Consider the following 26573-nt stretch of genomic DNA (forward strand, 5'->3'; position numbering starts at 1 on the left):
AAAGAGAAACATTATTTTCTAAATAGCCTGCAAGAGAGTACCAAGACAAGTCCGGAATAGTGGTGGTAGCGTCATGGCCTGGAGCTGCATGAGTGCTGCCGGCGCTGGGTACCTGTGCTTCATAAAGAGAAACATTATTTTCTAAATAGCCTGCAAGAGAGTACCAAGACAAATCAAGAATAGTGGTGATAGTGTCATGGCCTGGAGCTGCATGAGTGCTGCCGCCGCTGGGGAGCTGTGGTTCATAAAGAGAAACATTATTGTCTAAATAGCCTGCAAGAGAGTACCAAGACAAGTCAAGAATTGTGGTGGTAGCATCATGGCCTGGAGCTGCATGAGTGCTGCCGTCACTGGGGAGCTGTGGTTCATAAAGAGGAAAAATTATTGTCCACATAGCCTGCAAGAGAGTCCCAAGACAAGTCAAGAATAGCAGTGGTAGCATCATGGCCTGGGCCTGCATGATTGCTGCCACCATTGGGAAGTTGTGGTTCATTGGGGGCAACGTGAATTTGAACAACAATGACTGTGTGTTGAGTCATTTTCAGTTAAGATTGATACTCCAACACAAGCTGTAGACTAACTACTGTATATTCAAGTTTCATTGACATAGTACTGTGCCTTGAGATGATATACGTACTTCAGTAAAAATGCTTGCTATTATGTGAGTTGTGTCCAGTGAATGTATTTTCCATGTTGATGCTGACTTGAATATGCAGTAATACATCTTTAGGGATTGAATGCTATAATGTGTATGCTACATGTCAAGAGCTGATCACTCACCACTGATGGAGTGGCGTCTCTGTAGACCGTGGTGTTAAATGATCTCTTTTCCCACATGTGCTTGTTGACGCTGACATTTCCTCCTCTGGCTCGCAGAGCCTCTGGGCTCTCCTTCACATGTGTGTGTCCACGGAGCTGTGTGTGCGAGCGCCAACAAATCAGGGGTTACTGTTGTCGCTCAGCTGTGCGGAAATGTCAGCGCACATCTGTGAGTGAATGATAGCAGCACTACCTGGTGGCTTACACACACACACACACACACACCCGGAAGCAATGCTACACACCACAATAAAACGCAGTAAACATCACATGTTTACACTTGGCACAATTCAGCATGTCCGAAATGAGCAGGAAGAAGCCAAACTTATTTAACCGAGCCTACCACTTTTCCATATCTGTATTCATTTACTTGTACATCAAATATACATTTTTTGTTCCTAATAATATTGCTGTATGATAAGGTAATTAATGATTTACACCATCAATTCTCAAAGGCCGAGGACTGAAATCGGATTGGAGCACCTCGAAAACACAACAGTGAAGTCGTCTTACCTTTTGATGGGTAAAATAAAAAAAAAAAAAAACAAGATCTCACAAAACTTTTGTAACTTTTTTGCCAATCATCACAAACAGGAAGTTGTGCTCTAAGTTGTGACTAATGACATTATTTCTCGTATTCAGTTGTCATTATCAGCAGCTAAAACTCAATGGTGATCAGGAATTATATGACATATGATAACCTTTAGGAGGTAAAAAAAGTCCAAACTGTGATTAAAATGCTGCTGCATCAATGTCAGAATAACATATTCTCAAATAAGCTAATTTTGACCAAGCAATAGCTACCGCAGGAAGTACTGCACAGGACAGGAAGTCAAAACAGAACAAGAAGAATCATATGCAGATCTTATTGTATATGTCTTATGTCTTATTTTTCCACTTATTCTGTTTACTATATTAGTTAATACAAGCGACAACGTGGCTATAGGGGTGTTATGTCATGTCTAGAGAGCTCTAATAATGTTACAGATGTTACGTATTTAGCAGGTTTCTCCGTGCTCTAAATACAAAATATTCCATTTATATGTACTATATATTTATATTCCCTTGATAATATTTGCTGATGATGTATATGAAAAAAGGCATCAAACCAGTGAGTTAAGTTGAAGAAGAATGAATGAGGCACCCATCAGTTAGCATCAGTTCTTTCTGCTCAGCCAGAAGGTTAGATAAAAACAAGTCAATCCAAAATATTGTGCATAGTTTGCTGCATTGGTGAGGCACAGCCCTGCGAAAATAAATTGCCAATTTTCCAACAATAAAAGTGGACGGTAATAGGAGAGAGCAGGCATCTCTTTGTGTGCTGATGCATGGTGGTAATGTGCACTTACTTGCATGTACCGTGGGGACATTTCTACTCTTACAGTAGGATGAAGAGGCCGGGCAGGAAAACCCTAACGCATTCACCGCACTTCACGTCAAATGAAGACACAGTGAATTGCCGTAAAAGCTTATTTGACTCTGTCTGAGTTTCGGCAACATGGCGGCGCATTAGAGAGGAGGCGGCGGCGGCGTGCAGGAGGGAATTGATGAAGAAGCACAGGAATACACACACACAGTCAAGACTCACACATGGATGCTTATTTGTATGCGCAAGCTCCAATTTACAAGCGGCTCATTGCAGGGGGAATGATGAATAATGTTGATTCGCTGCTGCTGCTCCAGCTAACCAATGTGAGTGGCAGAAAATGCAACCTTGAAACAATTTGATGCATGGAGCTTCACTAAACATACCCGTGCAATATAGCTTTTCAGCAGAATAATACCCAGACGTGTTAAAATGCTGTGGAAGTGCTGCATTATTTAAATAAAACAGAAAGGGCAGTCGAGGCAGAAGACAAGAATTGCGAATAGGACTGCAATTATTATTTTCTTAGACTTTTAATCTGAAACTAGTGGTTTTGATTAATCGAGAAAACGGTTAGGGGTGTCCAAACTTTCCTACCAAGGGCCACATACTAATAATCATATTTACAAACATTTAAAAACAAACTTCTTTTATAAGTGTGTCAGAAAAGTTCCAGAACTGTTCATGTTGATGACATTCCTCCATGTGTTTTTGTTTTATTGTTAGTTAAATATTTTGGGTATGATTTTGTTTTTACAATGTGCAGCGGGACAATAAAAAACAAACTGTGTGCTCCAAATGTCCCCGGGCCGCACTTTGGATGATTCTACCCTAAACGGACTAAATCAATATCAACCAAACACAAACTGGTTTGGTCAGTAAAGAGGCAAAAATATTTCTCATGGTTTTCCAAAATCACATTTACATGTATAAATGAAAAAAAAATGGCATACCGAAATAGTTAACGATTAATCGGATAAACCATTAATCATTCATTCAATAATAAAAGTTAATCAAGTAAACCATAGAAGATAAAGATAAATAGTATCGGTGTGGGCTCTGGGCTCTATCTTGCATCTGATTTAAATCTAGTTAAAAAATATAAAAATATCATTTTATGTATGTATAAAATAATTATACATTGATATCATATGTCCTGAATTTTATAATTAATTGATAATGTACATATAATGTAATGTAATATAAGACAGTACTCGTCAGGTTGTCTTATATTCACAGTATTGAGATTTATACACACAAACCAACAGGTGGCGCCAAACAGCTTCACACCAGCAAACCAAGGCTTTTCTTCCTGACACTCACACACACACACACACACACCAGTGACTAAGGGGCAAACCACACTGAAACGTTTTAGTGTTTCAGCCTTTCAGCCACACAGAAACGGCGTTGTGGGTGCCTTGAAACTGTGTCTTTTGAAAATATGAAAATACCATGTAGACAAGCAAGAGGTTGCTTTATGAAAATGATGATGTCACATCACCAGAAGTGAGCTTTGACTAGAAGCCTTCATAATATCTGAATATAATAATGACTGGTCTGCCTCAACACAGTCAATATTCTCCTGATATTTTGTTGTCTCATACTCCAAAATGAGTCTCGGAAATCATATTTCTCGACGAGCCTTGGAAATGATTGCTTCTTCTATAGTTTGGTGTGTGATGTCACGGTGCCGTGTGTTTACATCTTTCCCTCACCCAGTGATCTGTTCCAGTCTGGCTGCGTCTTATATTCAGGGTCGTCTTATATGCGGGGTTATACGTATGAGATATTAGGAACTAGATGCTCCTGCTGATACCTGCTCTAATCTTTACAGTCGGTAATTATCAAAAGTCTTCATCTGGGAAGTGCCGTGACACATTCACCATGGAAGATCTGATATGTCGTCTCTCTCTCTTCACGTAGGACTCCATCCTTCTGCCATCTTGCTTTGGGATTAGATACAATTTATTAGGCCAAGATGCTGGCTGTTGACATGAGCGTTGAGTGTGATGGACCATTTGGTGGGGAGATAAGTGTCCCACAGAGAGTGTAATCATGTTCTCTCTTTTTTTTTTACACCCTATCTCCACTGACGAAACGTTGTCCAAACGTTGTGATGTGTTTATTTATTCAGTCAGTTTATTCAGTGGCTTCTTATAAGGTCTGTCATCGCCATGGCAACCTTGAAGCACCTACCTCGGTGGTCCCTTTTTACCGGTGGGCCAGACATAGACAAATTATCAGTGACTGTGATGTGCAGAGAAAGGCTTTTGTTTGTTGCATTCAAAGGTAGTTCACGGTGAAGGAATTAGCATTACCCACAGTGCCTCCTGATGAGCTACACGTGACAGAATGATACATCCAAGGTGCCCTCCATGCACACTTTATAGATATGAAAGCAAATATGTTTACGAGAGTGTTACCCATGACAAGAGAATATGACATGTGAGTGGCTCTTTAATTAATTCAGGGTCTCCCGTCCATCTTTTAAAGAGTTATTTTTCTTCGGGATGTTGTTTTTAATGTTTCAATGTCTAGTGCTTATTTTTCAGTGCAGTTTAAAAAACCGGCTGCACATCTAAAGACCTCCTCGGAGCCATATTGACTCCACCGTAAAGGCCAGCCTTGAATAAAATATGACACCGTCTTTCTGAGAGTTTTTTTCATGGATAAAATACCATCTTATATTAGAAGTACATCGTCACTGTTCAGAATGGCGGCCATGAGTAGAACGTATGAAATGACTACCATTCTCATAATTAATGTTCATTTTATTTATTTGACTATTCTAGATTCACAAGCAGCATGCAGTTGCTGTGGGCCATGTCCAAATGGTGTCCACTGGTGGGTGTAGCCATGGCGACCAACTGTTTATTCAGAGAGGAGCGATAACAAACTAGCGGAGTGAGAAGACATAACCGCACAGTTTCACACCCCGTGTTGTCCCCCCCGGTGGCGCTCGTCGGATCGATCATTCTCCGAATGAGAAACTGTCAGTGATGCCAGAGAGAATCAATCATCATTGTTTTTTGAATAATTAATAGCTCCTATTTATTATTTAATAAAAATGCATGTAAGGGTAATTGGTTAGTAATGAAATATCCGCCAATAATATTATCTTATACTGTATTCCTTTTTTATAATAAAACACATAAACATTGTGTAACAGAGAGGAATGTCTTAGTCTGTGTCATTGCTACTTCTTAGTGTCGGTGTTTTTAATTAAAACAATAATACGCTCCAAGGACGCACTCCTTCTTTGTAGAACTGCATATTTACATTGGTTTTCTTAGTTATGTAAATGTAATCATTGAGATGTAGCTACAATATAAGCAAAATATAGGCTGCACGGCGGGCAAGTGGTTAGCGTGCAGACCTCACAGCTAGGAGACCAGGGTTCAAATCCACCCTCGGCCATCTCTGTGTGGAGTTTGCATGTTCTCCTCGTGCATGCGTGGGTTTTCTCTGGGTACTCCGGTTTCCTCCCACATTCCAAAAACATGCTAGGTTAATTTGTCCATAAGTATGAATGTGAGTGTGAATAGTTGTTTGTCTATATGTGCCCTGTGATTGGCTGGCGGCCATTCCTGGGTGTACCCCGCCTCTCGCCCGAAGACAGCTGGGATAGGTTCCAGCAACCCCCGCGACCCTCGTGAGGAAAAGCGGTAGAAAATGAATGAATGAATGAATAAGCAAAATATACAAAAACATTTAGTACAAAATGATCCAAAAACATGCAGCAATTATGGCAAAATCAGTATTCTACTGCTTTAGTCTGTTTTTTGTACAAAATATATTGAGCTATATATACGTAAGAGTACACTGTAAATCAGGTGTGTCCAATTTATGTTTTTATTGTTTCCTAACACAATTTACAGTTTGTTTACGCACAAAAACTGCTACTTGAGACACAATGATTACATGTCACTCATGCACCAACCCCCTGAACCAATTCTGCGAGACTACACACATATTTCTATCCAAAATACAACACACAATCCTCATGCTGGAGTATGCTGGAGCCTATCCCAGCTGTTTTTGAGCGAGAGGCAGGGTACACCCTGGTTGTGTGGCCTCCAAAAGCAAATAATCATCTGATTTCATGTGAAAAAATCTTGACATTCTAGCTGTGTCTAATGTAATGTTTAAAATGTGGCAGTAGTTGCATTTGAGGGACCATGACTGGTGCGAATCCAGCAGCTGTATTTACCTCTGTGTGCGCTTTAAAATGCTGCTACTCAGCTGTTGGTGTGAACAGCATCATAATTAACTCATCAGCGGTATTAATTCTGGCTCCTTTCAACATTGGCTCTGTTGCTACTATGCTGTGCAATGTACCTGTTATTAAATAACCATGTGGTCCCTTCCAAATGAAGTTGCTGCGTTGGGTGAATAGAGGCAGTGGCAATGGTTGGAGCATTTGCAGTATTTCAGTTGTTGAATATGTTGGATGAAATCTCCACATTTTACCTGGATGATCCCATGATCCCACTTTTGCTATCTGTCTGATCCCCTCGTCTCTCACTGTCAGGCCCAACTGCGCCATCTCATATCTTTCAATTGTGCGTGCACTTCATTGCTCTTCATCTGCCCGCATCCCTCATCTCTCCTCCAATCGGCTGCTCTGCATCAACTCCCACCCTGCCAAAATCCCCCGCTGCCATGTTTCACTCCATTTACAGTTCAATGTGTATTTTCTAATATTCGACGGCCATCATGTCCACCCAGCCTCTCTATGTTAATCTTCTTCATCTGTTTATATCCCGTCACTTCTGATCGTTCTCTCCTTCTTTGCAGCTGCCATTGTTCGGAAAAAGCAGTGGTGCGAGATGGTGCCGTGTTTGGAGGATGAAGGCTGCGACCTGTTAGTCAATAAATCTGGCTGGACTTGTACGCAGCCCGGAGGCCGAGTCAAAACAACCACGGTGAGTTCAGGCTCTCTACCACCTCGTCTGCAGTATAATTAAGCACAATAGAATCCATTTTGTACTCGTCTTGTTTTTCCATGCTGATATCACCGACTGGTCGCTGTTAGAATACACCTGAGCATGTCCCAGGCTGTGAAAGCAGCTCATTAGCACCATTTAAACAGCAAACTAGTCAGCACAGCAGTGCAGTGGTTAACACTATCACCTTTTTGTGTCATCGCCCATGCAGGGTACGCACCAAAAATAATGATCATATCCCAACAATTATAACAAAGTCCAAAACAAAAACAACTTTGCAGTTTCATTTCATTGCTGAGTTGCATCGCCTGTTAAATACTCCAAATGCTGGCAGCACATATTTCTTTTTTTTTCTCTCTCTCTCAGTAGAAATCATGCAGCGACCTGCTGTGGCTGAAAATGATTTAGATTGAAAAATTGTTGTTTGCGCGACGACGCGGGATAACATTTGGAAATGAAAGGAAGTTAATTGTGCGAGGATTTTGTACATCTCTATGCTTGACGAGATGCATTATATGGAAAATGTGTCTAATTTGCATGATGATATGGATAGAAAATAGATGTTAAGGTTTTGCTAACATGAGCGACCTTTTCTGCAGAAATGTCGAAAAACTAGTTAAAATGATGACCTGAAAAAGGATAAAACATTGCGAAATGATATCACCCTGACCTGCAAAAAGGGACTTCTAAGCTTGTTAAATGATTACTCTGATCTGTTTTAGTCATGCTTTATGCCAGGTGATACTTTTACAGTGTTGTAGTCATTTTGCAAAAAAAAGATGATACAATTATCAATGACCTGCACACAGGATACAAAACACAGAAGTATCACTCTGTCCTGCAAAAAAGGGACCAAAGGGAGTAGGAAGAAGCAAAGCTTATTACATCCTACCCCTCCATCTGGTACTTTTACAATCAGTGACTGTTACATTTGTTCACTTCCTGCTTTCCTAATATAGTTTAAGTTTTTTTTTTTTTGTTTTTTTTTTATTTTGTCACTTGGTTAGCACATTTTATTGTGTCACATACCTAAGTACAAGGTAGTACTGCAAAAGGACAAAACTGTTGTAAAAGTATCAATGTGACTTGTAAAAAGGACTAAAATGATTGTAGAATAATCACTCTGAGTTGCAAAAAGGACTCAAAATGCTAAAATATCACCCTCACCTGCATAAAGAGCTACAAACTAAAAACCCACCCCCCACTTTAGTATTGTCTTATCATATTGTAGCTAATAAATAAACACAAAAACCTTCAAGCACCTGAGATGCATTTCCACCCCCTGTCTTTTTTTAAAGCTCATCTAAATGTCCATTATTCATATTTCCCCTTGTCATCAGGAATGATCTCAAATTGGGGACGCTCTTAATGGTAATGGGAGAGACATTTCATGGTATTATGAATTCCCCCTCCTGTATCTTCTTTAACTGGTCCAAACATCAACAGGGCTCACACACACGACCCCATCCGCCCTATCCGTGAATGTCAATGGGCGAAGGCTGAGGCCTGGCGGGGCATCATTAAAGCATCTGTCATCATTTAGTCATCAGCTGACTCACTTGTTTATGCCTTGCCGATGAAAGATGAGCGCACACATCGGTTAGCTTTTCGCCCGAGATATCTGAATATACCTGCTCGTGGTCGACCGGGGTGACAGCCGCTTTGTGTAAGAACCTACGATGTCATTTGTTACCTGGGCAGGATACATAGGCCGCACGCATGTTCATAAGCAACATGTAGCTGCATCCATTTATTATGTTTGACAGCTAGAAGAGCAGCTTTGTGCAAATGTGCGTCAGCGTGCAAATGTAGCGTTCCATGGCTGACCGATACAGGTGTATTTTTTTTTTCGCATATTCATAAGCGCGCACCTTGCTGCAAAGGGAGACCATGCTCTTTTTGGCCTACATGTACATTTCATACCCTCCTTTAGTACGTCAGTCATCAGCTGTCAATGACAGGCGTTTCTGACTTTAAGCCCAGTGACATCTAGTCAAACGGCCGGACGGCCATGCGTGCATGTTTAAACAGCTTTCACTGTCATGGATTCTAGTAGTTGGCAGCAAGCAGTCATGGGTCACTGTTGAGAATTCCTTTTAAAATATGATGGATGCTTTAATGCTGCTGCAAAGGAAGTCTTTGGTTAGTCCAGGCTAATGTCTTTCTATGGGGTGTGGCTTCTTCAGCACAAAATCATGAAAATATCAATCTGTCCCGTAAGCATGACTGAAAAGACAAGCAAAAGGACTAAATATGTTTTACACTAATCACTCTGACCTGCAAAACGGACTGAAAAATGTTATCACTTCGGCCTGTGAAAAGGACACTAAAAGTAGGGATGTTCCGATCTGGTTTTATGCTGCCGATACTGATACCAATAATTCTTGAGTGAACTCGGCTGATACCAATGCGGATCACAGACATGCAGTGTTTCATTGTACTACTGGCTATATTATATAAAAAATGAAAATGACCAAGAGCTACTCACCTTTGCTTATTTCAAGCAACATGACCAAAATGCTGGTATCCACAACTTTTGTATTTCACAATTAATATATTTTTTAGTCTTCCCACATTATTAAATTAAAACCTGAATGAAAAGCAGGTTTGTCCACCTCTGCCGGGGCCCTCCAGCCGCATCCGCTGCCTTCTGAACCGCAGATTCAGAAATGGGAGGCATTTACAGGAGACAAAATGTCTGCCGTTGTCTGTCAGCGTGGCATCACTGTGTGCACAATGCGCCTTTCAAGCCAAGCGTGGCGCAAACATTCACAAAAAAAGACCTACAAATGTAAGATTACCACCCTCAGCTGCAAAAATGTCACTCTTTCCTGCAAAACGGATTGAAACATTGTAGCACTTTGGCCTGTGAAAAGGACTAAAAATAGGGATGTTCTGATCTGGTTTTATGCTGCCGGTGCTGATACCGATAATCCTTGAGTGAACTCGGTTGATACCAATACGGATCACAGACATGCAGTGTTTCAATGTACTACTGGCTATATTATATACAAATTATATACGAAATTAAAATGGCCAGGACCTACCCGCCTTTGCTTATTTCAAGCCAAATGCTCCCAGAACATGAAGTAGTATCACATAACAATAGTATCACAACTTTTATTCTTGTATTCTTGTATAACTTGTATTCCACAATTAATGTATTTCTAGTCTTCCCATATTATTAAATGAAAAGCGGGTTTGTCCACCTCTGTCAGGCCCCTCCAGCCGTATCCGCTGCCTTCTAAACAGCAGATGCAGAAGTGGGAGGCATTTAGAGGAGACAAAATGCCAGCCGTCGTCTGTCAGCTTGGCACCACTGCTGAGTGGCACAACGCGCCTTTCAAGCCAAGCGTGGCACAAACATTCACAAAAATCAAGTGAAAGTATCACCCTGTCCGTCAGAACGACCTACAAATGTAAAATTACCACCCTCAGCTGCAAAAATGTCACTCTTTTCTGCTAAAATTGTGAAACTATCACTCACACCAGCTGAAAGGACAACAAATAAAATGATCATTCCTGCTTCTTTCTACCTGAAGGCATGGTTTGAATACCCTTTGCCCGTGTGTGTAGGTTGAGAGTCTTCTCGTTGTGGTAATAAATTGAATTAGCCTCCAAGGATGCAACCCAAACTACTGAAAGGGCATCAAAGGTCAGAAATTTCAGGAAGAAAAAACATCAACCGTCTTGTTATAGCTGCAGACTCTCGCTAAGATGATATGCAAAAGCAAAACCGTTTAGTCAATTTATTTTGAACGAATGCCCCCTTCCCCGAGGCTTTTCCAAGTATAAGCCCAAACTGTCCCTGCCCAGATATTGCCAAAGGATGAGTATGTGCTGTGCACAGTCCAGTGAGCATGTCCGACCTGTCCGTCAGGTGTTTGTGTGAAAACATCAATGCAGACAAGCAGGCGGATCCCCGGGGGGGCGTATGACCAAGCCAAGTCAATCTGACTCAGCCCCATAAGCCCCATAAAGGGCTATTTTGGACAAATGTCAGGAAGCAGTTTGCGTGTATTGGTCAAATGTTTGCGACTTCCTTTTTTTCTTCTTCTTCTTCTTCTTCTTCTGTTGAGCGGAGTAGGATTGTTGTTGGGGATGACACCGCTGACCTCTTTTCTGCTTTCGCTCTTACAACACGGCTCATTGTGAGTCGAGAAGCACATCAAACGACTGTTGCATCTCCCCTGAACACAAACATTGTCACTCATGCAACCGCTGCTATTGTCTGTTTAAAAATATCTCCCCCATCATGCCCCCCCATACACACACACACCAACCCCCTCGCTTATCTTCACCATGCATTTATCTTAGTCTGAACACCCTGTCAATATAAACACATTGATTTGTTTTTCTGTCCTGAAGAACATATGAAGATTGATATGTACATTGCTTACACTGCTGCTTTTCTACCAGGTTACTTTTTTTTAACAGCAGGACACATATTAGAAACACACGACAGGGATGTCATGCCGTTCATTGCAATATATCAACATTCTTCTTGATAGAACTCGAAAATGTAATTCTTTAGTGGTAATGAAAGAAGAGAATATTGTCACTGAACTGAATGTACCACTCGATATGAACCAAATTGACCATGATGGAAGTCTCGATGCAACAATTCTCTGTTGCTTGGTTGCCAGTTTGGTGCACAGCTTTAATCGAGATCAAGTACCCAATCACATGAAAAAGTGTCGCATTTATACTTTATATTATATTTGGACAAAAAAGCACCCTTGTGACACTTAAATATTATAGTATAGCATTCATTCATTCATTTTCTACCGCTTATCCTCACGAGGGTCTTCACGGGGGGTATTGGAGCCTATCCCAGCTGTCTTCAGGCGAGAGGCTGGGTACACCCTGGACTGGTGGCCAGCCAATCACAGGGCACATATAGACAAACAACCATTCATACTCACATTCATAATTTGGAGTCGCCAATTAACCTAGCATGTTTTTGGAATATTGGAGGAAACCGGAGTACCCAGAGAAAAGCCACGCATGCACGGGGAGAACATGCAAACTCCACACAGAGATGGCCGAGGGTGGAATTGAACTTAGGTCTCCTTGCTGTGAGGCCTACGCGCTAACCACTTTGTCCACTGTGCAGCCTAGTATAGTATTCATTCATTATAAAATTACAGTGTCATCCATTCAACTTCTATGTCGCTTCTCCTCACTTGGGGGTATGCTGGAGCCTACCCCAGATGACTTTGGGCCGGACCCAGACTGGTTGCCAGCCAATCACAGGGAGTCGTCAATTAACCTAGCATGTTTTTGGAATATGGGAGGAAACCCACACACGCACGGACGGGGAGAACATGCAAACTCTACACACAGATTTCCAAACAGATCTCCTGACCATTAAAAGATGGTTTAAAAGTGACAAATTTGAACTAATTTTACATAAAACAATATAAAATAATCCACATGATTATTCACTATAATCCATCCATCCATATATTTTCTATGCTGCTTATCCTCACTAAGGTCGTGGGTAGGCTGGAGTCTATCCCAGTTGTCTTTGGGCGACAGGCGGGGTACACCCTGGACTGTTTGTCACTATAATTCACAAAAATATTATTATTATATTTCTCTGTTTTATGGCATTTAAACCAGTTTAAAAAGTGACAAAGTTGAACTATTTGTGTATAAAATAATGTATAATATATATTGTCATTTACCATATTAGTAATATTATTGTATTTCTATTTAATTTATTAGAAAATAATTTGTACTTATAATTATTTACTGTTATTCATTTTATTTTTACAATAGTCGGACAAATTGCTAACTTGTTGATGGCCTGTTTGCAAAGTCACAGTAGCACTAAGAAATACAGCCAGCCAGACAGTAATGGAGAAGGGGATGGCTCACTTTTCATCCTGAATGATAGTAAACGATGTAAATGTACTTGAGTTACCACAGACAAATGCCTTTGCTGCCTTTCCAAAGGACTGTCTTTTGCCAAATGTAATCTCAGTCGTCGTCCTCCTTCCTCCTCCACCTCCTCTTCCTTGTTGCTGACGTTCTCCCAAGAGGAGGACGCTGTGCATTGTGTCTTCCACCATTTCAGACTGGCAGATAAAACGACACAAGAAGCTCTGTGTGCAGGGGCGCTTGACTAGATGGCGGCGGAGTGATTGCACCATTAGAGGAGAAAAAGCAAAATAACCCCAGGTGATGTGGCGGCTTTTTTTTTTTTTTTTGACAGGCTAATAAGATGAACAATTCAAAACAGACACGGACAGACCAGTGCAGCATCATCTGGTTGCTGCACAATGGTGTTGTTTTAGTACTCGGTGCCTTTGAGTTTGTGGTACTTGACTTAACAAATTTACATTAAATACCTTTTTACACTTGCACTTGCACAAAATGGAGTAGGAAGAAAATGCTGCAATAATCAATAATCCCTTCTGCTCTTTCAGTCCTTCATGTAGGTGTTTTATAAATAATCTCCAGGAAAGAATAAGTGTCCTAGAATATGTATTACTCCTACTAAAGCTTTTGTACACTCGATAATACACTCTGAAATCTGCTTTGAGGCTATTTAGTAGGTGTGTAACGGTACGTGTCCATATTCAGGTTTTCTTTAGTTTGGTACCCATGCATACTGATTTCCTAACACTGTACACATTGAGGGAGAGTCTGGAACCAATTAATGGAGAAACACAAGGTATTACTGTAATCAGATGACACTTTCATGCTTTTTTTTTCAAATAATTTAAGACAAACTTAAGCTGGTTTGCATTTGTTCCCTTATCGTACCGAAAATAAACCGAAATGTGACCTTAACGGTTACAGTACGGACGGGGAGAACATGAAAACTCTACACACAGATGTCCAAACAGATCTCCTGGCTGCATGACCATTAAAAGATAGTTGAAAAGTGACAAATTTGATCTAATTTTGCATAAAACAATGTAAAATAATCTATAAGACTATTCACTATAATCCATCCATCCATATATTTTCTATGCCGCTTATCCTCACGAGGGTTGCGGGTAGGCTGGTGCCTATGCCAGCTCTCTTTGGGCAAGAGGCGGGATACACCCTGGGCTGGTCGTCACTATAATTCACTATATTATTATTATTATTATTATATTTCTTTGTTTTATAGCATTTAAACTAGTTTAAAAAGTGACAAAGTTGAACTATTTGTGTATAAAATCATGTATAATATATTTTGTAATTTACCATATTAATAATATGATTGTATTTCTATTTATTTTATTAGAAAATAATTTGTACTTATAATTATTTACTATTATTCATTTTATTTTTACAATAGTGGGACAAATTGCTGACACCCCTGCTATTTACCCAATCATAGCAGCCATTACAGCCTAGCAAGCCATCCTTTTCTCCATCATCTACATCCCTCTGTGGAAGCACCTCAAGATGGAAGTCCTCACGGAATAACTCTTCTCTACTGTAGTTCTGGGTCGGTACTGGCTTGTGTAATTGATCCCTCTGGGCCCTCCAGGCACATCCAAACAGTGGGTTGAACAGAATCACCACTAAGAAGACAGCTGCCTGGCCAGCTCAGACATGCAGAGAGATTGCCGCTCACCTTTAGTTGTGTTTTCTAGCTTCCATTTTGGATACTGGATTATAAAACATTGTAAAGGTGTAATCACACTTGTCATGTTTGGTCCGGTTTCTGACATCAAGTGTAAACCTTGATATCAGGAATGTGTGTGTACCGTAACATATAGATAGCACATTGCAGGGTAAAGTAAGACACACATATACTGGAGCTCTGCCATAACTTGCATTGTCATCATCAATCATTGTGCTCCATGTCGATATTGACATAAAATCAAACTACCCAAACCCAAGTGTGCACCAAACACGGGGCCCAAGACTGCATGAAAGATTCGTCTCAGTCGGCTCGCAAATGAACTCTGAGCTCAGACGAGAATGTGACATGGATGAAAGGCACGGACCAGTGTTTAAATGGCAGCAAAAGGCATGTAGAAATGACAAATGGTGCTCTTTAAAAGTATATTTTAGAAGCTTTTTGTGAAATTGTGGCATACAAACATAACCTATGTATTCAACACAGCAGACTTTAAGTTACGCCAGATAATAAATTAAGTCAAAACAGCTGTCCTGACTCTCTATACCAGGGGTGTACAAAGCGTGGCCCAGGGGCTATTAGCAGTCCACACATATATATTTTAATGGCCAGAAAATAAAATCAGCATTCAAAATATTAAGTGAAAAAACTCCTATATATTTATTTTTACACTTCAGAAAGGGTTTGAGTGGGGAAGAAACGCAAAGTAAGAAGCCAAAAAATTTACCACTTCCACACGCAATTGGAGGATTTCTTTTTTTTTGCACTCTCATCATGTCATGTCGGCTGACTCCATGCAGTGTTAAGATAATCTAATCTAATGTCATGTCTAATAAATGTAACATTACTGACCAAGCAGTCCACACACATATATATTTTAACGGCCAGAAAATAAAATCAGCATTCAAAATATTAAGTGAAAAAACTAAATGTATTTATTTTTACACTTCAGAAAGGGTTTGAGCAGCGAAGAAGGACAAAGTAAGAAGCCAAAAAATGTACCACTTCCACACACTATGGGAGGATTTCTTTTTTTGGCACTCTATCATGTCGGCTGACTCCATGCATTGTTAAAATAATCTAATCTAATGTCATGTCTAATCAATGTAACAACACTGACACCTAGTGGCCAAAATACATACATCTTGTCAAAAAGAGAGGTTATAGGAGGTTATTGATGAATTAGTTAATTTTCCATAATCCGTGATAGCATGAGGGATCAACTGCAACGTAGATTTTTATGTGATTTGGGCGATTTAACCATTATTGTCATAAAAATGACTTAGTACGGTGAAGTTTCATGCTCGTGTCAAAAATACCACAGCGAAAGCCAAATGAACCACACTAAAGTGCGCACCAAGCATATATTTATTATTTTAGGTCTGAATGACAAGTATGGCTGCAGCCGACGTGTTAATGAGGGGCAAGAGGGAGAAAGACTGACAAAGTGCTGCCTCCTCAGCTTCTTTAGCAAATCAATCCCGATCTTTTCCTCACCTAAGTGCGTGAGTATTGCTTGAGCCTCTCCTGGCCAATGAAACGGTGTAAAGTGCTATTTCCAGCCCAAATTGCCAATAATGGCGCATTTCAGCCTGAAAACACATAATTGATTTCATAAAGTAGGCCGTGATTGATGGCTCGTGCTCCAACTGCAAGCAGCTGTCTTGACTCCTGACAAGCAGACGCTTGCAAATGGACCAATGGACTAGCATGGTCATTGTCACACATGAAGCGTAAAACATGTATTCACTTGCTTTAGAAATGTCAAATTAGACAGTAATGACTTAGACTGTATGAATGTGAGTTGCAACTGGAATCACTTTAGTGGTTAATTCACTTCACTGGCTTGCACACTGTAAAAATAGTCATACAATATCCAATTTCTGTTGTCTGCTCTGCTCTAATAGATCGGTATTGGACTTCTACATGGATATTGTTACCTTGCCATGGTTGCAAAAGCAGTATTTTTCATGACGAGCACTAGTAGCTTCCAAAATGTAACAACTGTTACGTTGATAATGATTTGGAGTGCATGAGAAAAATCTTCTTGACCACATGGTCTATTATTTTGAGTATATTGCACAACACAGCGGCTGCATGGCGGTCGTGTGGTTAGCGCGCAGACCTCACAGCTAGGAGACCGGGGTTCTATTCCACCCTCTGCCATCTCTGTGTGGAGTTTGCATGTTCTCCCCGTACATGCGTGGGTTTTCTCCGGGCACTTTTTTTCCAAAACATGCTAGGTTAATTGGTGACTCCAAATTGTCCATAGGTATGAATGTGAGTGTGAATGGTTGTTTGTCTATATGTACCCTGTGATTGGCTGGCGACCAGACCAGGGTGTACCCCGCCTCTCGCCCCGTAACCCTTGTGAGAATAAGCGGTAGAAAATGAATAACAACACAGCAGCAACAGAACCAATATTGTAACAGCAGCAAAGTATGGAAAGTACACTGACAGCTGGGTAGCATCATTTTAAAGTTAATGCAGAGGTAGATAAAGATGATGGATACTGACCACTTCAAATGCAGCTACAATCCATATTAGCTTTCGTGCTACATAAACACCATTTTTACAAAATCCAATTTTAGAAGATGGCCGTATTTATTTTAAACATCATAACCAGTCAACTATTATACCTTGTCCAACCATCAATAGCAACACTATGTTGAGAAAGTGCACATTTCTATGCGGCACAAAAATCTGTGCAAGTTGCAAAGTATGGAACGCTGGACGACTGAAGTGAAATGAAATTGTAAATATTTTGTTATTATTTTGCTGCGTGATCTTTCCCGAGGTGTGATATTACATCACAAGTATTGAAGGAAGACGTCTTTCTCCCTCCTCGCATAAAAAGCGCTTTACAGTTATTTCAAATTGCCTATTTACAATCTGAAGGTGAAACTCTGTGGAGCACCTTGCAGCTCATCAATATTATATCAATATTGTTAGAAAAAAACAATACCAATATACAGTAATACAATATCTAATTTTTCCGCCAATATCGGCTAGTATGACCCTAGTTAATTGAATAGATGGAACATTTATGACACCCTCTTTTTTTTTAAGCAGAATAACATGATTTGCTCCTGTGTTGCAGGAGTTTTGACAGCAGTTGAATGTGACACTTTGATAACGCAGTCTAACGGTACAGCCACGCTGGTCCATCTCAACTGGCAGGAAAACAACACAATGATTGCATTACATCTGCTCTTCCAAGTTATGCGCCCACATCTGTCTGCTATATTTGATATTATTATTACAGTACAAGAAACAGATTTAGCACAGCACAAAAATGGTGGTGGTGTGGGTCCAAATCCAGACTCAAAACCCAGAGCTTGACCACCCTACCTCTCCCCTCCTCTCTCCCCCCAGGCCCTATGACGCGACAAGAGTCTCCCTCCACACCCTTGCACTATGGAGAGCACTGATGACCCCCTTGACAGACAGCCAAAAACCACCACCACCTTACCAACTTACCACCACTCTCACAACAAGCCTGCCCATTCCCTGGTGCCGCAAAGGCAGGAAGTTCTCCATCTGCACCCTGGTCCTCATGGAGGCAGCAAGGTACCAGCAAGAGGGTTAATCCTATTAAGCCAGTATGTTAAAAATAATATCTATAAACTACATTTATAGCCATACAGTCAGGAGATGGGGAAGATCTGGGTTCGAATCCTCTTGGGTATCTCTGTGTGGAGTTTGCATGTTTTCCCCGTCCGTTTTCTCCGGGTACTCCGGTTTCCTCCCACATTCCAAAAACATGCTAGGTTTATTGTCGACTCCAAATTGTCCATAGGTATGAATGTGAGTGGGAATGGTTGTTTTGTATGTGTTCTGTGATTGTACCCCGCCTCCTGCCCGAAGTCAGCTGGGATAGGCTCCAGCATACCTTTGACCCTCATGAGGATAAGCGGCATAGAAAATGGATGGATGGTTTTAAACCACTTTAAATGAAAAATTAAACCCCGGTTAAACTGGTCCAAAAGCTTAGCATTAAGGATTATTTTATTAAGGTAATTATGGCATCCTATTTTCAATAGGATATTTTTCTGTCTTTTGAAACCAATCCCGTTAATTGAAGTGTAAATGAAGCCGAAACGTTTCGGTCATACTATTCAAGATCCAAAATCAGTCGGCATAATGTCAATGTCTTCATATTGCAATGAAATTCTTCTTTTTACAAGATAGCATGCAAACAAAAGACTTAATGGACACATGCTCTCACCACTCATGAATCCTGATATACTGGTAGAACTGAAACCACCGTCTGCTTACTTGTTTGAGATCTTCATTATTTTTCTTGTTTTGCATTCAGTTCCCAAGTGTGAGTTAAGCCACCCCCAAATCCATGTGTGCAACAACACAAGATGACGCCATCTGTGTGCTTCTCAGATTGTTTATGCTCTTGTGCAGCCGGCCGTCTGTGAGGTGCCAGACACACCCGGATGCGAGCGTACATTATAGTGGGAGATGGAGTAGTAGCCAGCAGGACGTTTTCAACTTACAGTGCAATAAAAGGGATTAGGACTCAGTCATAAAAGTGCCCATTGTCATTGAGCTTCACAAAAGCAGCTTCCTCTCCCAGTCAATATTGTTGGCATTTATGTGCCTTTTTAAGACTCGCTGTTAAGGGAAAATCTTTTTTTTCATTCCCGATGGTAGATTTACAGCTAAAAATAGATATAGGGAAAAAAACGATCACATTGTATAGACCACCCGGTTAAGGGGGTTGAAAATTTAATTTAAAGAAGAGATTCCATAAAAATACGCCCATGACACAACATGAGGAACAAGGCAGAGATAAATTAGTTCTTTCCTGAGGTTACAACATATACATACATATGTGTTCTATATGCTGTCTCTGGAGAATCCTTTAATCATATTTTATTGAGCACATACTGTAGCATGCTTGATATTGTGAGGAAATATGATATGAAATATGATAATGCCATAACATCACACATACTGTAGCAGAAACTAGCGTTTTCTTCATGTGAGGCCTGTGCATTCATGTTCATATCTTTAGATCAGTTGTGTAAACAATACTGTATGTATGTTTGTATTTTACTAAAGTAAAGTAGTACAAATAAAGTTAGCTTTTTAGATGTCATAATTCCATACGCAAAGTTCTAGAAAAAAGATATTGACATACTTCATGTGTTATGTTAGGAATGGCGGCGTCGATACATTTCCATCCATGCGTCCATTGACACGTTTACTGCGGGTCACTGTGTGCTGACATTTTGAAGGGAGTCATCCAGAGTACACACGGAGAGGAAATGCCATTTGTGGACATATCTTTGAAGGAATTTGTTATCAATCCCAGCTGGGGAGGGACTATATGTTTTATGAATACAGTCGTCTTTGATTCCGGCAGAATATATACACAGAATCATACAGTATATACACAGAATAGATATACAGAATGTGTACTCAATATACAGTAGAAGACAGTATGAGCAAATGCATTCTCTACAAGAAAGCTGCCCTTTTATATGCCTGAAATGCAATATGTCCAACTGTACATATCGATGCATATTGTGTGTTATTTACGCTATAACCTCCGTCGCTTATCATCGCTTGAAGTTCACCCATCAGTTCGTTTTCCTCTCCCTCATGTCGGCACAAGAATGGCATCTATTCACCCACTCTCCTCAGATATAAAATAGAGTAATATAGCAGTTTTCTGATACAGCCCAGGTAATAATCACCTGGGGCCTTGGAATTTTATTCATAGGGCAAATTCATCTGATATTCATCTGACATTGGTTCCTATTTTAATAGGAGACTTGCGTTTCTCTGCAGATGAGATTTGTGTGTGAGGGAGATTTATGGAAGGTTGTTTGCCTCATGATGCTGTATGTGTATGTGCGTGTGCGTGCGTGTGTGTGTGGGTGGGGGGGGGGGGGGGGGTTAGAAAGGAGCATTGTGGGAATACAAGGTAATGACCAAACAAGCCATTTTCATCAATTTGTCCAGCAGGGGGCTCAGTGAGTGACTATAGAATTGACTGGTGGGTTCCGTGTGTCCCAGGAGCCGCTTTTTGTGGGTTGCAGAGTCTTTGCCAAAAAAAAATTGTGGAATGACCTGATGTACATGAACGCATCTCATGTTTGTGCTATTTGCTTGCTACACCCCCAGCATGTCTGTGTCATGAGCAGGAAGGAGTGTGTACTTCATTTATTTTTTTTTTGCCCTTCATCCACAATCCTGTGTGTTGTAAATAGAGGAAAAACTGCAAGTACAAGGCAGCCAACAATGCACATACAGTAATGGGATTCACCTAGTCCACCTATAGCAGAGGTAGGGAACCTATGGCTCGGGAGCCAGGTAGGGCTCTTTTGATGACTGTATCTGGCTCTCAAGCATTTCTTACCACAATAAAAATGTATTTTTGCTAACATTTTAAAGTAAACATCACAGAAATGACTGTTAAAAATAAAATTCAAAATCAACAACTTTTTTATGCATTTTAATTCGTCCATCTATTTTCTACTGCAATACGGCCGACCATATCCATCTTTCCTGATATTTTCCAGGTCAAACACCAAAACTCGATTATTACTGGGTAATGCGGTAGTCTACCTCAGTCATTGAGATGTCAACATGTAAATATAAACTTTTCTCCTTTAGTCAAATAGTCACCTAGCTAAAGCTGCAGAACCAAGCCTTCTGGCAAAGATGGCCAAAAGAATGAAATATACTGAGTATGGTGCAAAACTATGCAGCAGCGGAAGTTGTATTAATGGCAACAAGTATTTGATTTATTATTAGACACTGCGCTGCTCACGAAAGTGTGCTGGCCACACCCCATTGGCGTGGGGTAGTGTGCCTGGTCTACGTAATTAGAGCCCATTATCTAAAACTGTTGGTCTTACATAAAAATGCACACATTTTATTGCATTCAATGTTTAAAAAATGTATATGGCTCTCACAGATACACATTTTAAAATATCTGGCCTTCATGGCTCTCTTCGCCAAAAAGGTTCCCAACCCCTGACCTATAGAGACCTACACAAACCTCCAATACCATTTTATATACGTTCTGTGACCATGTAGTAGCAGGTACATTCAAGATAACATGTAATACCCGCAGTATTTTGACCATTTGAAGCATTAACAGAGCTTTCTTCCTGGGCGCATTAATTTCACAGCAACAACGCCACAGTCAACATGCTATCACTAATCATTGCAGACTTTGTGAGAGCCGCCGGCAGCTCTTGCTTTTTTTCTTCTTCTCCCCTCAGGCAGAGAATAACGTTGCTGGGTGCTCGGCAGATCCGGCTATAGTGAAACACAAAGCCATTCTAATAGCGTTATCATGTAGCACGAGTGCTAAAAGTTTTACTGACAAAATAAAACCATTATAAAACAGTCACTTACTGGGATGCCGACTGGTGGGATGGCTGTACCTAAGACTTGTGGGCCCTGTTGAGCTGGTAAACTCAACTCATCCATTAGCTTTATGTACATCTGCATGCACTTTAAAATGTTGCTACGCCACTGTTGGTGTGTTACACTTCCTTACTGCTACTATAACATTGGTTCTGTTGCTTCTGTGTTGTGCACTATACCTGTTTATAAATGACTGTGTGCTCAAGGGAGATTGGGTATGTTGTCCTTAGCACTTTCTAAAGTTAATGGCTGTAATTCTAATAACTTACAATCATCATGTTTGTAATGGTCAGTATTGATATATATGCACATCGCTTCCCCATTCAACACCTGTCATCTTTTTCCATTCAGTGAAATCATCAAAAGTCCGTTATTTATAGACACAATTCCCAATGACATTGCCAACATCTCAGACAGTGTTGGTATCACTATCATGATGGCTACATGGCAACTGGAAGCAGCCAGATGGTTTGCAGAGGCATCCAGATTTGTCTTTTTGTGTGTTGGATTAATTGTTTCTCAGCCTTGGCTCTGTTAGAGTCACTATTGTTGGTTTGTGTCCAGTGGAGAATGACTTTTGTGAGGAAATTTGAGTGAAGTTGAGTGGCTTCATTTGATGCAGAGTTATTTGGGTTAGCATGAGCCGGATATTATTTTTCCCCCTCAAAAAAAAAGTCTGAAAAGAGTCAGTGCTTTTCTTCCTGTCACTCATGCACAATGTGAAATGTTCTGTTTTTCAAAGGAGGGGTGTCATCTTATATTCCAAGACGTCTTATATTCGGGTCAATGAATGTCAATGAAATAATTTGGCAGGACAAGCAATCCATTCTATTTTGTTGGAGATTGACAAACTACAAATCTGTTTGATCGCCTTCTCCAGGACTGAAGTGGAACTGTTTCTCTGGAAACTTACCAGTGTTTAACTTTTGATTGAGTTATTGCAAATTCTGAATATGTTTCAGCATTTTGTAGGTCATATCGATAACATGAAAGAAATCCATAACTATGTTGGCTATTAAATATCAAAATGTCTGGGTAGATTAGTGGTGGGCAAACTACGGCCCGGAGGCCACATGCGGCCCACCAAACGTTTGAATCCAGCCCGCCAGTTACTTTCTAAGTATTTCAACTTTTAACATACTACAAACTGGCAACATGACTTGCAAGTCAGATGTCTTATTTAGTAGAAAAAAACAACTGTAAAGTTCAATTTCGTAATTTGATGTGGTTTGATGTTTAAAGTGGTCCTGAAAAAGGGACATGAGAACATACAGTTGATAGTATCACTTTTACATATAAAATCAGACAAATAATTCAATGCGGACTATTAGCATTATAAGCGTAAAATAGTGTGTGTGTTAAATATATATTCTATACTCGACCCACAGGTCAAAACGTTTGCCCACCCCTGGTGTAGATTCTCTGGCATCCAGGTCATCTGCATCATTTGACTCCTCCTGGTTTATGGTGTGGGGTCTCCCTATTTATGTCCCTGGTGGGTGGTCACAGTAGGGTTGTTAGCTATTGTGAGTTATTCTGCATGCGTAAACAATATTGCTGAGTTTATAGTGATGATTCCAATGGCCTCTACATTGGAGAGACCAAACAACCTCGCTACAAACGCATTGCACATCATAGAATATCCCAGCAGTTCCTTTGCATCTCAAAAGAAGGGACACTGTCCAAATTATGGACAGAATAGAATTCCGGTCTTTTTGCACTAGCAACTGTTGTCTACTTCCAACAATGGCTGAACATCTCTCCCTCAAATATTGTCTTATTCCACACCACCCGCCGACCTATTGTTATAAAGGACGATCGTTCAACAACCACCACCCTATTCTCAGGGCACGAACTGGACTGTCCAGGTTACGATCGATTCACTGCCCTGGGAATACAATGACCTGGATGAATGAGAATAGTCAACAAGGCAACAACCTTATTGTGACCTCCACCCACCAGAGACAGAAATCAGGAGACAAGAAAAGTCCAGTTGCTCGCTTCAACCTTTGTGGATTTTGGACCATCACAGAACCCCTGATCTTCGTGAAAGTGAGCTTGCTAATTGAATCTCATGTTTGTTTTTGTTCCCAGGTGTCATAACACAGCCAGAGACAGGAACACCATGCAGGAGTCCCGTCTTACCCCGGACATTGGGTAAACTACTCGCTGTACAACACCGTTTCCTGTGAGCCACTCCACGGGCTTTCCTTTCTCTTGGTATCTGTCTCGGCATCACCTCCTCTCCACTTCTGCCTGCTCTGTCGAATTAGCAGCTTAATCTCCACGTCTTGGAGGGTCAGACTCTGGAAAATATCACATGGGGGTTGGAAGTCCTCGGAATTGCTTTGACTGAAGACTTTCCCCAGCATTTCTTTCTCAAAGAGCAGGAGCGACGGGAGGATCATTTAGGGAACTCTCTGCTGTGAATAGGCCTTCTGCTGGAGCAAACCTCCCATATTTTTATAGACCAAAGAGCAAAACAACACATAGCCGTGACACAGTGGACCATCTTGGCCAACCAGCGACTGTCCCACTCTTGGTGCACAATGGACACCTTACCTTAATCCAAGGAGTACTTTTGACAATTTACAGACTTTTTCCGTTGCTCGGACTGAGCCCACCACTGTATTTTGGAACTGGAGATATAGGTACTACATACGTATAACTGTGTATCAAAAAAAAAAAGATCTGATTTGCATTTTTTAGTTGCAACGGTCGGGACGGCTGCGTTGGGAAAGAAGGCAAAGGGCAAAGTGTACTAATGAATGGAAGAAATGTCATTAAATGTATTTTGAAAGGCCCTAAAAGTTATATATTTAACAGTTTTTCTATGTTGTACCTTTGTAGAGAAGCTTATTGGACGTGTGCTCACAATGACAATTAGGATGTGAACAAACGCTGTTGTTCTCATGACTGCTGGCGCGCTTTCTGTTCACACCTCATTAGCTGCTTTCTTTTCATGCTCATTTCCAAGTCACTGTCCATTAAAAAGCGAGGGAAAAAAAAACACCATTTCTGGAGGACTGACCTGCAGCCGATTTAACATTGTAAATCTATAGGTGTCAGTGGAAGCCATTGAAAAACCTGCTAATTTGCTATGATATTGTATTGTACACAATGTGGAATACTGACTCATTTCTCTCTATGGGTTTTGATCTCTTAATTTATTTCCGTGCTTGTGTTTGTTTGCACAGATGGGATGCCGACAAATAGAATGAGAAGTTAGAGACAGCAGAGCAAGCCTTGCAGATATTACAGTCATTGACATACAGTTTTTTTTATTATTATTATTATTGTTATCATTATCATGAGATATTTTAAGAATAAATTAAATACATGAAAGAATTTTGCCCTGGATATTTAGACCGTGTTCACAGTCTCAGTTTGGTCTTGTTTAAAGAAACACTGACACAAAATATGAAGAAATTATCAGCAGGAAGTCCAAAGGGTGCAACATCTCAACATAGCCAGTTGCCGTTTGACGCCCCTGCACAACCTGAAGCTCCATTGTTTCCATAGAAGAAGAAAACAGCCCAGAACATGATGGTGCCCGCTCCACCATGCCGTGTGGAAAACATCACAGTCATGCCAGTCCTTGTCATGCCAGTAATGTTGGAATCCATCAGAACGATCAAGGTTACATTTTTTCTCATCAGAGAATAAAACTTTCCATCTTTCAATGTCCATGTTTGATGCTCTCCTGCATATTCCAAAGGTCCACATTTGTAGTGTTGAAGGAGACGAGACCTTGGAAGATGTTTTTTTGCTCTTAAACCCCTTCTCTCTCTCAGATGCCGTTTGATGGTTTTTGGACTGCTCCCGGCACCAGTAACAAGCTTCATTTGGGATGACAGCTTGACGGACATCCAATTGGATCCTCCGGCTTTGCCTTTGCCATCAAGAGATCATGACAGTGTGAATATCAAGTAATCTACATTTGTATCAAGACTTACTCTTTTGATCAGTTTAGGAACAGCCTGATCAATTTTAGTCTCGCTCCTATTTCTTCTTTTTGCATACTGAAGCTCGACTTAGAACCTCCTTATGTTCCGACAGTGCGGAATGTAAATCCTTGCCGGTTTTTAACTGGTCTTCAAATTTTGATCAAGAGTGTATGAAAGTATATTATGTGAATATATTATCAATAGGGAAATCACTGGTGATGGAAAAAAGAATAAATTAGAAATCACACGTTGCTATGGGAACAAGGACAGATACAGTATATCGGGTTGATGTCTGACACAGCAAAAGCTGAAAACAAGATCATCTTCCTCAAGATAGATGAGGCCACGGCGGCCATGTTGCTACAATTATAACAAGTGGCCGTGATTGTTTCATTCATTCATCAATTGTCCTCAGTGATTAGACTTGTGAAAGGAGCTCCCATCATGGCTGATTTGGAGCCGAGAGGCGCATCATGTATTAACAGTCTATTCATCCATGATGGATG

The 26573-nt window shown here is 40.6% G+C and overlaps 1 protein-coding gene across 3 annotated transcripts in view; it reads left to right on the plus strand.

Moving 5' to 3' along the window:
* Positions 1 to 26543, plus strand: part of LOC131132440 (chemokine-like protein TAFA-5) — a 124313-nt gene extending 97770 nt beyond the window's left edge. Inside the window, exons 3-5 of one of the 3 annotated variants that reach the window (XR_009130363.2) lie at positions 6986 to 7113; positions 18098 to 18292; positions 24215 to 26542. Coding sequence is in view for 1 of the 3 variants with exons in the window: in XM_058078050.2 (XP_057934033.1) it covers positions 6986 to 7113; positions 24215 to 24223 (137 nt within the window). In the remaining 2 variants the exon portion in view is untranslated. Of the gene's footprint in view, positions 1 to 6985; positions 7114 to 18097; positions 18293 to 24214 lie in introns of all 3 variants that reach the window. The other 2 variants (XR_009130364.2, XM_058078050.2) reach the window with 2 other exon arrangements.
* The last annotated feature ends 30 nt before the right edge of the window (positions 26544 to 26573 follow it).

This window comes from Doryrhamphus excisus, linkage group LG2 (assembly GCF_037039965.1).
Source record: "Doryrhamphus excisus strain RoL-2023G ecotype Guam linkage group LG2, RoL_Dexc_Guam_v1.1, whole genome shotgun sequence".
Lineage (NCBI taxonomy): Eukaryota > Metazoa > Chordata > Actinopteri > Syngnathiformes > Syngnathidae > Doryrhamphus > Doryrhamphus excisus.